This window comes from Eurypyga helias, unplaced genomic scaffold, assembly GCF_000690775.1.
Source record: "Eurypyga helias isolate BGI_N326 unplaced genomic scaffold, ASM69077v1 scaffold2719, whole genome shotgun sequence".
NCBI lineage: Eukaryota > Metazoa > Chordata > Aves > Eurypygiformes > Eurypygidae > Eurypyga > Eurypyga helias.
In genome coordinates, this window is record NW_010271226.1 from 12,141 (window position 1) to 25,762 (window position 13,622).

At 44.8% G+C, this 13,622-nt stretch overlaps 1 protein-coding gene across 1 annotated transcript in view; it reads left to right on the plus strand.

Annotated features, from left to right (window-relative positions):
* The first annotated feature begins 173 nt into the window (after nucleotides 1-173).
* LOC104514911 (lysine-specific demethylase 4B-like) overlaps nucleotides 174-13,622 on the plus strand; it is a 45,635-nt gene continuing 32,186 nt past the window's right edge. Inside the window, exons 1-4 of the mRNA XM_010158714.1 lie at nucleotides 174-334; nucleotides 2,357-2,532; nucleotides 3,354-3,468; nucleotides 5,520-5,713. Coding sequence (XP_010157016.1) covers nucleotides 194-334; nucleotides 2,357-2,532; nucleotides 3,354-3,468; nucleotides 5,520-5,713 — 626 coding nt within the window. The 5' untranslated portion in view covers nucleotides 174-193. The remainder of the gene's footprint in view (nucleotides 335-2,356; nucleotides 2,533-3,353; nucleotides 3,469-5,519; nucleotides 5,714-13,622) is intronic.

Below are 13,622 nucleotides of genomic sequence, written 5' to 3' on the forward strand. Positions count from 1 at the left end.
AGCCCTCGGAGCATCTTCATGGCTCCTCTGGACTTGTTCCAACTTGTTTCAATATATCAATGAATTTTACAGAAGAACATGAAAGCAAGTAGAAAAAACCCAAAGTTCTAACCAGTATGATTTTCTTTCTGCCTCTCTTCTCTCTCTTCCCTTTTTGTTTCCCCTCTTCAGGCGCTCTCGCCCTAGGAGAAATATGGGGTCGGAAAACCCAAGTCCTCAGAACCCTGGCTGCAAGATCATGACCTTTCGGCCTACCCTTGAAGAGTTTCGGGACTTTGGGAAATACATTGCTTACATGGAATCGCAGGGAGCTCACCGAGCAGGGCTTGCCAAGGTAAGTTGATCTGCCTTAGGTAGTTGAAAGCTTCCCGAAGGCTGCCTTCCCGAGGCTCTGCTTTGTGTAAGGTGCCCAGGAAGTTCTGTCATGCAGAAGCAGTTTGCTTTCATCTAGTCAAGCAGAGTGTGCTTTTGAAAATGGTACTGCAGTCTCTGTTTCGGCTTAGCGAGAGAGGAAGGGCGGAGGAGCTCCAGGCCTTTCGCAAGAGTGGAAGAAGTGTTGTGTTTTCAGGACGTATTTTCCCAAATGGAAAATAAGGACAATCCCAGCCCTTGCAGAGATCCATTAAGGGTGTTTCGATGCCCTGATGGTGTTGCTGAGGGTACAGATAGTGGTAGCCACGGTTCTTGAGGGCTGGAGGTGTGAAATTTTAAGCTTCCCTGGTTCTTAGGGTAAAGGATCAGGCTTTTGCAGCCTGCTGAGGTTAGGGAAGAGGGCCTAAATATTACCTGTGCGGATGGGTGCAGACTTCTTACCTTTTTAATGTGCTGGGCCTTACGCTGACTTGAATCTGTAAATGTGTCCTGTAGCTTGTGCGACCCAAAATACCTGAAAGCCTTTTTGGCCTTTAGGAAGCAGTTCTCCAGCCAGCTGTAAAACATCTTCCTGCTTCCTTCCCATCCGCATCTTTACACTGAAACTGATGAAAGATTATGAGAACTCTCATGTGAAGGTTCTAAATTCTGGTATTTGGCATACAGCTGCTTGGACAAAATCAGGACTAACTGATTAGAAAGAGTATTTCTGTGGCCGAGTCATGTTGTACCGTAGGCAGAGATCATTTGTTCTGACTACATATGATATTTAGCAGAACTTAATAAAGCACAGTAGAGAAATAAAGCTGTTAGGCATGAAATAATTCTTATTTCTTCTAAAATGTGGGTCAATTACTGGTTTTACTGCAGTTCTGAATCGAGCTGGGTATTGATAAAAGGCTCTCTGTGAAATGTTTCCTTGTCCACTCAAGTGTACTAGCAATTACATTCTGTGAGTCTGCTAGGGTACATTATTTTAACAAAGGTCGTTGGTGAATTCCAGATGTTGTAAAGAAATTACTCTCCCTGTAGGACTAAATGTAAACATTTCAAGTTAATTTTTGTGTTGTCTCTGTTGCAACTGTGGTTCTGAGCCTTACAGTGGAAGTGGAGCTGCTGGAGGAACCATGCCCATGAAAATCAACTTGTCCTCTAATTCCTGTAACTTACTTTGGTTAATCCTTACACCACATTAGATTGTAGATACTTTATTTTTCACTCCACACGCCCGCTGAATGTCCTACTGATTGTGCTCTTATCTTGAGCCTAGGATTGTTGGCAGCTCTTCTGCTTAAAATTACAGCTTTTTCTTCCAGATTCAGCACTGCTTTGCAACTGGTTTTTTGCACATCCTCCAAGGGTGATGAAAGAGTTCTGGATGCATTCCCCGTGTTTTTCTTTTGCTCTTCTCTACCCCTTGCCCCTTTTCATTTGAGGAGTTGGACCCTTGTGTGTCACCTACAAATACAGAAACACCACCAGCAATAATGCAACAGGATTTTGAGCTTTCCTAGTTAAAAAGCCCCAAACAAACAAACAAAAACCACCCAACCCCAAGGAGACCCTACTCTGAGTGATCTAGGTGGAGTGGTAGTTTAGACTGCTATAAAAGGGTATGGAGTTGTAGAGATGCAGCATACTAATAAAGCCGCATGAGTCTTCCTGCAGCTTTGTGGAATGGTAGGTGAGAGAAATCCCATTCCGGAGGGAAAGCATGTGCAGTCCCTCTGGCGTGCAGCGTATCTCCTTGGAATAACTATATATCTTTATCATCACTGACCACGGCAGCTAGCCCTGCGCTTCAGCAGATGCAGAACAGGTGCCTTGTCATATGTGCTGGTTATTTGAGAGGCTGCTGTTACCCGATAACCTGCAGCAGCAGCAGGAGGAAATACCTTCCTCTTCAACGGTTTTTTCTTCAGTACAAGTTGTCTTTGCCTGTGGTGAATATGAGATGTTTTGTTTTTTCCCCTCCCAATTCCAGGTGATTCCTCCCAAGGAGTGGAAGCCCCGAAAAACCTACGACGACATTGATGACATGGTTATCCCAGCTCCTATTCAGCAGGTTGTTACTGGACAGTCGGGGTTATTCACCCAGTATAATATCCAGAAGAAGCCCATGACTGTTGGAGAATACCGGCGTCTGGCTAATAGCGAGAAGTATGTTGGTGTTCAGTGATGTGCTGGCGGTGCGAATGGGGGAGTTGTGCAGAAAGCTCTTTTTTCTAGAAATAAGCTGAAAATAAGTGCAGCCTTGATAAGTAGGAAGCAATTTGAGGAACAAGATTTTTTTTTTCCTTGAAAGCTTACATCCAGAATCTCAAAGCTTTTTCTGGGAGTTGGTATAGAAAGATTTTCCAAGTCTGTATTTGGCTAAGAATCTGCCTGAAAAGAGTGGCTTGGGGTGCACAGAAAAGCTCTTGGTTTGTTAATGGTTGTTCAGGAAAACGTGTTCCGTTGCTGAGGCAGAAATCCAAGTATCTTGGAGTGCCTGGGCTAAGACGAACAACACGAGCGTCTTCCCGAGCGACTGGACCTTTGCAGAACACCTCCATTAGCTGGGATGAGCCGGCTGATGTGAACTGCAGTTGTGTCCATTGTCCAGAGCTCTGGAGTACCTTGGGCTTTAACGTGAGCATGACTGACATCACGTGACCAACTCTGAAATATTGCTGATACAGCATATACGGAGGTGCTTCACCTGCCTTCAGCTCCCTGTGTAATAACCGCCTCGTGCATCCTTAGGGTCAGGGCCTGGTGCTTCACCGTAAGTGCACATCCTGTTTGTCACTATGCACTAAGAGGTTCTGTAGAAAGATTTAAAAGGCAGGAAATGGTATGAATCTGAGTAGAATTAAAAATGAAGTGAACCTTGAAAAACTTCCTGAGTGTGCCGACTTTGAAACGCGTGCTGCTTATTTGTCTGTGATGAGTGTTCCCTAGGACTTCTAACATCCTTATCTTTTCCACGTTCTTATCAGGTATTGCACTCCACGCCATCAAGATTTTGAAAGCCTGGAGCGCAAGTACTGGAAGAATCTCACATTTGTCTCACCGATTTATGGAGCTGATATCAGTGGCTCGCTATATGATGCGGTAAGTGAAATGCCTCTCTTTTATCCATTTTAATTATGGACACTGACTTCCTTATTGCTCTTTACTCATTAAGGAACAGTAATTCAGAATTTATTTGATTTAGTCACCTTAAAAAAAACCCAGACAATATCTTTATTTTTCCCTCATTACAGAAGTGTGACTAAACTTCCCACCTTCTGAGAGATTCAGGATAATAGAGGCATGGGAGGCTGTGAAAAACTTAGTTTCACTAGAAAATTGAGGAAAACAGTGGTTTAAACGAACTCTTATGAAGTGTGTGGCCAGAGATGATATCTAGCTTGCAGAAAAGGTTGTTAAAGGAAGCTGGATGATATGCCCAGATATATGTGATGGTGTGCAGGTAAATGAAAAGTAAGCTACTGATCTCTCATGCTAGGGTGTGGCAGGGTTCTTTGATTTTAGGGAATACAACTGAGATTTCTGCTAAAGCAGCTTAGAGAGCCACAAAAGCAGCATTTCAAGGAATTGGGTGCTTCATCAAAAATACTTTTTGTCATCCCTTATTGCTGTTTTTTGGTTTTTAATACAACTAAAATATCTGGGTTCGGAATTTTTCTTTGACAGCTGTATTGGGAGACGACGCATCTGTCTGCTGAATTATTTTACAATGCAAATTGTTTAAGCTTTTCTCTAGTGAAATTGCATCCTCTGCTTAAAATAATTGTGCTGTGATTTCTTCTGCTGCAGACGATAAAGGTTGCTTATCTTCTTACTGGGTTGAGGCAGCCAGTCTGAAGCAATGCCCTTTCTCTGTAGTTTTCTTTTGAGTGGAAAGTGGCCTTTCTGAGTGTTGTCTGATTGTCTGCAGTATAAAAGTGTCTTTTTATTAGCAATATGGTTTAATATGGAGTTAGTTGGAATAACCATAAATAACTAAGATCTTCACAGCCATGGACATCAAGGTGACCTGTTGTGTTTGGTGCTTTGATGAGAGTATCGCGTTCTTGTCCATGGTATGATCAGGGAAGGTGACGTAACCCAGCACAAACGCAGCCTTTAGAAGTAGCTTCTGCAGTGCTGAATATGCATTGTTTCCTGCAAGTTCCTGTAAGTAAAAATTAAACAACTGAACTACCAGTCACACCAAAAGAATATTTCCTATTGCCCAATTACTGCCTTTGCTCGGAGCATTGAGGTGTAAGAGTCAGGGAAAATGCTCTCTCTCAACATCATCTCGCTTTTCATCTCGATTCTCAGCTGCTTCCTTTCTCCCCTGCCTGTTTCTGTGGCTTTTTTGGTCCCCCCACTCCCCCCCCGAGTTGATTTAGAAAGTTTCAGGATTGAGTAACTCGAGTTTCACTGTCTTGCCGTCACCCCAGCAAGCGGTATGAGGCGGGGATTGCTCGCATGCCTATCGGTTACTTGCATGCTTACGAAGTACAGTGAGGGGAGGGGGTGTGAAGGAGACTGGTTTCCTTTTGGAGATTGTGTTACTCTTCAGGCAGTCCCAAGGTTCAAGATTTGTACCAGTTTATGTGACTTCTCTATTTCCCACTGAAGTAGAGAAAACCAACTGTCAGATTTAGAACTACTTCTTGCTCTTTCTGTTTGAATATTGATAACAGAACTGTCTTTCCTGTTTTGTGTCTGAAGCACTGAGCTGATGTAGAGGCCTCGGCCACGTTGAAATCTAGTGTTTGTCATCAGCTGATACGTGTCCATCAGGTGAAGAACATTTGGATGGAATACGTCATTGAGAGAAGCGTATTGGACATTTAGTTTGTCGTATGTTTACTAGTAGAACAGTTGCTTAACGGTCGAGGACCACATAGTACAAGTGCCTCTTCAGAGGGCACAGCTAGTGAGGAGCTGGTGATCAATCCCTTTGCCACAAAGTCGTGGTAATACATCCTTTTCACGGTTATTGATGGGCGTTAAAAGTAAGCTTTCTGGAAGCAGGTGGAAATAAATTAATGCAGATAACACTAGGATGTCCACATTTTAAGGCACTGAAAGGAAACTGTGGTCTATTACTCTGCTATAGCAAGTCCTGAAATGTTCCAGTACAAACCATTTCTTTTGAATTACAGGATGTGGAAGAATGGAATATTGGCAACCTGAACACGCTCTTAGACATGGTGGAACATGAGTGTGGCATCATCATAGAAGGTGTAAACACTCCCTACCTCTACTTTGGGATGTGGAAGACAACATTTGCTTGGCATACAGAGGACATGGATCTCTACAGTATCAACTACTTGCATTTTGGGGAGCCAAAATCCTGGTAAGTGATAGAGTACTAATAGATGGTGGCTACACACCTTTGCCCTCTACTTAGGGACCACTGCAGTATCATTTTTTTCAGGTCTGCCTACCTCCATCAGGCTTATCTCTCACTTCCCATTTATTTTCTCCTTTCCTACTCTACATTTGAAAGGAATTTCGCTTTCTTTCATCCTGACTTGCTCAGAAGGCCAATTCCTGACTTTCTAGGAAAGCAGCAGGATTAGGGAGACTTGCTGACATTATGATTAAAACCAGATTCCAGCACTTGGGGTTTTTTGAAAACTGATGCACCGGAGAGCACTTCCACTAGTGTAGCAAATAGTGCTGGGAATGTGTGGCTGCTTCAGATGCACTTTCATAGTGAAAGACTGTTGCTGTTGCATTGTGCTGTAGGCAGGAAACATCCATTACTTGAAAATTTCCATTATTTAACAATGTAAATATGCTTACAGCTCCAGGGACAAGGTAGGTCAAAGGGTCACTTTTTCATGGTCAGTTCTTAGGATAATGATAAGCAGTTTTCAACACTGATGTGTAGACTGATTGGAAATGTCTTTCCACAGAAATAATCAATAGATAAAGATGTAATTAAGAAGCTAGGAAATCTGGAATAAGTTACTGCGAACCAATCTTTTTTTCTTAAGCCTCCTATTTAAAAGCACAACCCAGAGAGTCTTAGCAACCCAGAGCAGCTTTATTGCAGATCTTGGTGGGACTAATAAATACTGACATTTGCTTGCAGATTGGAGTTAAATGCCACTGCGAGGCTGCTGCTGCGGTGCCCTGGCAGGGGCAGACAGTGTCCTCCCATCGCTCTGCAGTATGGGTCCCTGGTGACACCAGGTGTCTCCAGGCTGTTGGTACCTGCAGGCCTATAAATCTACCAACAGCCAAGAGGCTGTAACGAAGGGATATCGTCATCTTTTACAGCCTTGAAAAGGAGTGGAGGGAGGGGGTCAGTCGGTAAGACTCAGCCGTAGTGTTAGTGTGAAATTTTAAAATCTTTCTGGCGTGTCAGAAAGTCTGTTTCCCCAGCACACCTGGGTCTTGGGGAGAGGAAGACGCCTGTGAGCCGCAGCAGGCAGATGCACAGGGATTTTTGAGGAGACTCAGGCTGGCTCTCAGACGGCACCTGGGGGCTGGGAATGGCGGTGATGGTGAGGTTTGGGTACCGCCCGGGCGTAGCTGGTCCCGTCCACCTGCCCACCAGGTGTCGCCACCAGCCTGTTGGAAATACAGAACCGGAGACTCCAGAACGCTTTGGGGTGAGGGGCCCTTACAGCCCCCCAGTGCCACCCCCTGCCATGGGCAGGGACACCTTCCATAGCCCAGGTTGCTCCAAGCCTCATCCAGCCTGGCCTTGGACACTTCCAGGGATGGGGCATCCACAGCTTCTCTGGGCAACCTGTCCCAGTGCTCCCCATCCTCGCCCTCTCCTTCACCCACACAGTGCAGCGACTCGACCAAAGCCACTGTTGCCTTCAGCGTGGTGGTTTCACCTCGTCAGCACGTACGAGTTGGCTGCTCTAAGAGTCATACCATGTGACCTGAGGTTTGCGTTAGGGTCATGCGATGGTGGCTGGCTGACTGCTCCGCTCATGCCTGTGTGTTAATCGGTTCTGCCTCATCTGTCTTCTGCTTGCTTTTTGCTCCCAGCCCAGATTAGAGGGTTATCGCTTTCAAAAAGTAGACAGAAGTACAGATTACCTAGAAAAGAGAAGCTGGTTACAGCATGAAAATAACGGCTGTTCCACGAACCCCCATGTTGTGAGCAAAACATAGAGATCAGATGTGAAATGTGAGGCACTGGGACAGGTTGCCTAGAGAAGCTGTGGATGCCCCATCCCTGGAAGTGTCCAAGGCCAGGCTGGATGAGGCTTGGAGCACCCTGGTCTATGGAAGGTGTCCCTGCCCATGGCAGGGGGTGGGACTGGGTGGGCTTTAAGGTCCCTTCCCACCCAAACCAGTCTGTGATTCTGTGTTTTGGTTGGTTGGTGTGGTGGGGTTTTTTTGGGTGTGTTTTTTTTTTGAATCAGGGCTTCTTTTTGTGTGTGTTTTTAAACTTCAGTGTTGCAGATATGATATGTGGTTATCCACATACTCTGTATGTCATAAGGGTGGTAAATTCATTGCATGAACTTGTTGCCTCATCTTTACTAAACAGGTGTTTTTGCTTATGTTTGCTGTTGTTTCTGTGAGAAATAGGGATTGCATAGTTGAGAAACAAACAAAACAAGACTCCAAACAGTAAAACCCTCAACACCTTTGCGTGTGGCACGTTAGCATGAAGAGGTTAAGAATCAGAAAGAAGTGGAAATTTTACATTGAAAACTGTATCTGTGAAATATAGGAACTTATAAGTTCTTGGTAGCTTTTATTTCTGTCTGGTGTTTTGAAGATTTTGGGGAGGTGCTGGAGAACACCAAATATTCCCTTAGGAGGGGTTTCAGCTGTTGAAGAGTTCAGTCGCCACTGCTTATAACTGGAGTAGAGAAGAGAAATCTTAAAATCTTTTTGTAAGGGAGCTCAGGTGTTGCTGGTTAAAATTCAGAGGAGGAACATGCTCTGCTCCTGGTTGTGTTTTGGTCTTTTAAACTAACAAATTTACTTTACCCCGCTTAGAAAGGAAGGGGAGTGTTTTTATCCGGCCAATCTGGGAACATGCTCTGCTCCTGGTTGTGTTTTGGTCTTTTAAACTAACAAATTTACTTTACCCCACTTAGAAAGGGAGTGTTTTTATCCGGCCAATCTGTGCCTGTATTGTTCTGTTACAGTATCTCCTTTTATAAACCTTACATGGTTGGGGGAAAATGAGGATTTTGAGGACAGACCATGTTTTGGGCAAAACGTTTTCCTCTTCAAGTGAGTTTTCTTATATAGATGACAGTATGTAACACAAAACTAGATGTATTGTGACAGGATGCCACTGCTGGTTTGGCAGGCCTCCCTGCTGTTCCCTTAAACAGAAGGCAAGAGTATGCCATGTGCCCGAGTCACTTCTTTCTTGTTCTTCACTGTGACAGCTTCTGTTAATGAGTTTTCCAGCTCTTCTGTGAACGAGCGCTGGCTTCTGAGGGGTAAATCTGAAGACCCCTTTGGGCAGACCTGGAACTTTCCAGGTACCTGAGCAATCGCCTGTCTCCTGGTTGTGATTGCAGTCATCCCAGAGCTCAGTTGGGGGAGCTCTTGGACTTCAGTGATGAAATTCCAGTGGTGCAGCCTGGCTTTAGTCAATGGCTAAAATGTTAGTTCTTTTTTTTCTGGCATCACCTCTGTGGAAATTTCCCAGCTTCCTTCATCCTTTTTATAGACTCTTTGACTCTGACAGTGATCATCTTAGAAGCACCTCAGGGAATAGCAGGAGTGTGAAGAGTTACGAAGTCTACCAGTTTGGGGTTGAGCTCTAAAATAAGAGGCAGAGTTATTGTTTGGCTGTCAGAGATATTTATATAGTGAAACCAAGGACTCTGTATATTGGTAGTATTCTGCTTCAAAATTGTCTGTTAAAAACCATAACTCTTTCTTGATGTCTCTCATAAATTATCTTCGGCTACTTTCACCCAGGCTGTGCAACCAAAGCCCTGCTTCTCAGGGTAGAGTGTAGAAGGGCTTGAGAAGCCACCAGCGCTGTTGCCTTATGGAGGCATGGTGAGAAGGGAATTGGGCCGATTGAGGTTCATTGATTTTGTTTATTTCATAGAACGATTTGGGTTGGAAGGGACCTTAAAGGACTTACAGTTCCAATCCCCCTGCCATGGGCAGGGACACCTTCCACTGGACCAGGTTGCTCCAAGCCTCATCCAGCCTGGCCTTTGCTGTGGAAGAGGTGAAATACCTTCTCAGGGAGGTCTGGATGATATGTACAGACCGTGAGAAGCCACCTCGTTGGACAGTGATAAGCATTCTGTCTCGTGGGTCAGGGAGGACAGTTGCTGAAGTTATATTGTATGTATCTTTCATTTCCATCTTTGGGATTTTGGGTTATACCTCTTCCAAAACAGGTGCCTTGGGCACTGTTGGAATTACAGTTAACATGTCTGTGGCTCGATGACTGAACATGGCTTCTTTGTGCAACCTAACGAGCATCTGCTTGGTCACACAACTCCTTGATTAACGGGCGTCTCTGTCGCTGCAGAGAGGTCCTGCTGCCAACACTTGCTTGTGCTCTTCCTTGCCATAAGCAGAGTAGAACAGGCTGCAGCAACAGGAGTTGCGTCACTGGGCATGCAGGCTAAAAAACTGTCCAGTGCTGAGTGGAGTACTTGAGCAGTAAAGGGTCATCCAGTGATGAGGGAGAGGAAAGGGGGTAATGGAAAACAGCTTTTTTCCTGCTTCCAGTCTCATTAAACGATTGATCTATGCTTATAGATCACAGTGCATTTATTTCTTAAATTCTGTCCTGTTGTACCAAGAGGAATGGGGGCTGTTCTATCTCTTTAGCCGTAATGATTGCTGCTGCAGATACCCATGCAGCCCTTTCAGGTTAGACTCGCCTCGTATCGAAGACGATCATCTTTTCTGATGCGCTGATTCTCAGGTGTATGCCTCTAGTCTGCATTGTAGTCACACTGTATTTGTTTTCAGCTGGAAAATCAGCCTGACGGGCCGCAGAGGGAGCATGGAAGGTGTGGGCACTCTCCATCAAACATGCTAGGATTTGGGAGCTGTTGTGTAACTTCACGTGAAGCTTCTCAGGCAGGGAGCTGCCAGATTGAGTCTCGCTTGCTTGTTTCTCAGATGACAATAAAACGTCCCTCCCCCATTAGTAGTTTAATTACAACCTTTTCATAGTCTGTCTTCAGTTTTTTCAAAAGTTTGAATGTATTTCATTTTGCAGCCCTATATTAAACCTCTTGTGGTAGGAGTTTTTACTGTATCAATTATACATATTATGTATAATTACCTTACACATTCACGCGCTGAGATTTAAAATAGAGCATATTGTCAGACGATGCTAACAGAAGACTGATTTTTTTATAATGACAGAAGCAACAAAACTAAATGCCAAGCCTAATACTTCATGGTTATTATGGCGTTTTATTGAGGAACGTACGCGTCTCAGCCCTTGCAATTTCAAAAGCATGTTTTTATACTCCCCCATCGCTTTGTTTCATCTCCAAAACCGTGCTATACCTACCTTGAGGGCTCCTGTGGTAGGGAAGTTGCTGAAGGAAACTTTAAATCTCAGTAATGTGAAGTTGATGAATACGCTTTGGAGGTGTAAGGTCTCTTGTCTTGTTTTGTCAACACCTGACTGGGTAATGACATTGTTTGTCTCGGTTAGTTTGTGACTGATCTTGCTGTATAGCCACACTGTTTAATGCACCTTCTCTATGTCCTAATGGGATGTTATACTGTGTTCTTTCTCTCGGCAACGGCAGGTGTTAAACCAGAGTGACACTGAGGATGGTAATTGATTTTATAAAATGTCCCTGTTTCCTTATCATGATGGATGTTTAATCCCCATTAATTAAAATAGGGAGCCAGCTTTAGCTTTTAAGTTATATGGTCTGCTCTCCAAAACATTCCCTTGCTGAACGTGGATCACGCCTAATCTGTTTGACTTTGATATCCCAAAGTACACCGTATGCCAGAACAGCAGTTTATGGGGAATTAAGGACAAATTACCAAAGGTATTTTAAAATAGTATGGCTGGTTGAAAAGCGTTGGTTGCAGGTATAATTGCATCTTAAGAAGCACTTCTGGAATTGTCTTGTAAAAGTCTTAAGACTGCTTACTTCAAAGTATGTAGAGTTACCCGAAAACTTTGTCGGTTCAGTCAGGTGTTTTTAGAATTTCTGCTCTTCTGTCAGGTGTGTAGTGAGGTTCCCCATGCAGGGTAAGTCTGTCTGTAGGGATTCGGGAAAAGAAGTCTATGGGAGGACTTGCGTGTACCATCTACAGTTTCTTGAGTTTGTAGTGTCTGGTAACTGGTGCCACCGTCAGCAGGGAAACCTCACGTCTTCTAACAGTGATGGGGAGATTTAAAGCAAGACAGGATAGTTCCTGGGAGAGGATTGTAAAGGGAGCCCTCTCTTTTCTTGGCTGAAAGCTTGCAGTGAAGCAGCTGCAGATATGCAAGTGCTGAGGATGTCGCTGCTGGTGTTTTTCACTGTCGTCTTAGGGAGCATTGCAGCTCTCTTGGTCAGAACTCCTGTCCTGTCTTCCCCCCGGAGAGAAAATGTTCCTCCCTGCAAAACTACCTTGGAGAAAGAAAATGACCTAATACAGTCACAGAGCTTAACTCTTCCAGCTTCTCCCCTTCGTTTTCAGCGCAGGATACTGGGTTCTTCTCCCCATTTCCCCCGTGTGGTGTTCTGCAGGGTCCCTCCGCTTTCACGCGCTCTCACATATGCTGCAGCTCGATGTAATCTCATTTAAAGCAGCTGGGTTTAATGGTGGATACTGCATTGTGTGGCAGCAGGGGGGAAGGGCACTAGTCCCTGGCATCATTTATTGCCTCCTAACTCTTCCATTCCCTTAGGGGACCATTGCACGAGGCGGTTGAATTGCTGAATTGATCAGATGTGATTATAAGTCTTGATTATTGAGATCTCAGTAACCCTTGCACCCTGGAGATCCTGTGAGTTTCTTAAAACTAGATTAGCTGGAATCACAGATGCTGTTTGCCCTTGAGGGAACTGAGGGTTCTGAATTTGTTACACTTTGACTTTTCATTTTGCTCCATACAGAGATGTTTGTTTTTTAATGTGTTTTACTTTTCCATTTTCTTGGTGTTGGAGAATTCAGCAGAAGATTCTGCAGCTTTTCCCCCCTCGATCCCAAGGTCTGCATCAGCCTTCCACGCAAAGCGCGTGAGGTTGCCTCGCTCTTAAATGCGTGCGTACGCTTGCTGTTTATGTGCTCCACTGGTGACAGTGGAGATTTATAGGCTTGTTGGGGTGGAGTGGGGGGGACAGGAGGGGCAGGGGAAGGCCATTTGGCCGTGATGGGCTCCTTCCACCTCACAAATTTCCTTCCTGCCTCTGCTGTCCCATGTAATCTGTTTTACAGCCCTGCAGTTTTGGATGGAGAAAGAACAGAATTTATGGTGATGGTTGATTTATAGATTAACTGCAACACCATTTGCTCTCGGGCAGATTTGGCAAAGCAAGACCCTTTTCTGTTGATGAAGGGATAGAGAAGGGAACAGTGGTATTCATTAGAAGAAATAAAAGGAAAGTGAGATAAAGTATGGCCAGGCAGAACAGCTTTTCACTCTCCTACCTCTTCCAAAAGTGAGAGGTGAAAGCTGCTTCGTAACAGGCTTTCTGCATTGAGAATCCGTGTGCATGTTGATTTGCTCTGAGATTCATTAAAGGAGTGATATATTGAGATGCAGAGTTGCATCCCCCTGTAATTCACTGATAAATGAGAGCGGTGCAGCAGTGAGTTATTAATACAGCCTTTCAAGCTTCATATACCGCAGTCATTAGTTAATCAATACGAAGCAGACCATACTACTAATACTCAAAGAAGCCTTTCTCCAGGCTCCCCCCAGGTCTGAAGGGTGGGCTTTGCCCTGGAGGTGGTGCTGTGGGTGAAGGATGGTGTAAATCTCACTAGAAGGGGAACAGTGCTGGCTGATGGTTTGCTGTAAAAATCCAAGGGATCGGCATATTGTACGGAGACTGGATCTTGGGTGGCTGGAGTGGTTTTAATGTGGTTAAGTCATCAAACATCAGAAGGATAGAGACCGGTTGGAACGAGTCCAGAGGAGGCCACGAAGATGCTCCGAGGGCTGGAGCCCCTCTGCCATGGGGACAGGCTGGGAGAGTTGGGGGTGTTCAGCCTGGAGAAGAGAAGGCTCCAGGGAGACCTTATTGCACCTTCCAGTGCCTGGGGGGGCTACAAGGAAGCTGAGGGGGCTTTTCACAAGGGCCTGTAGTGACAGGACAAGGGGTAAC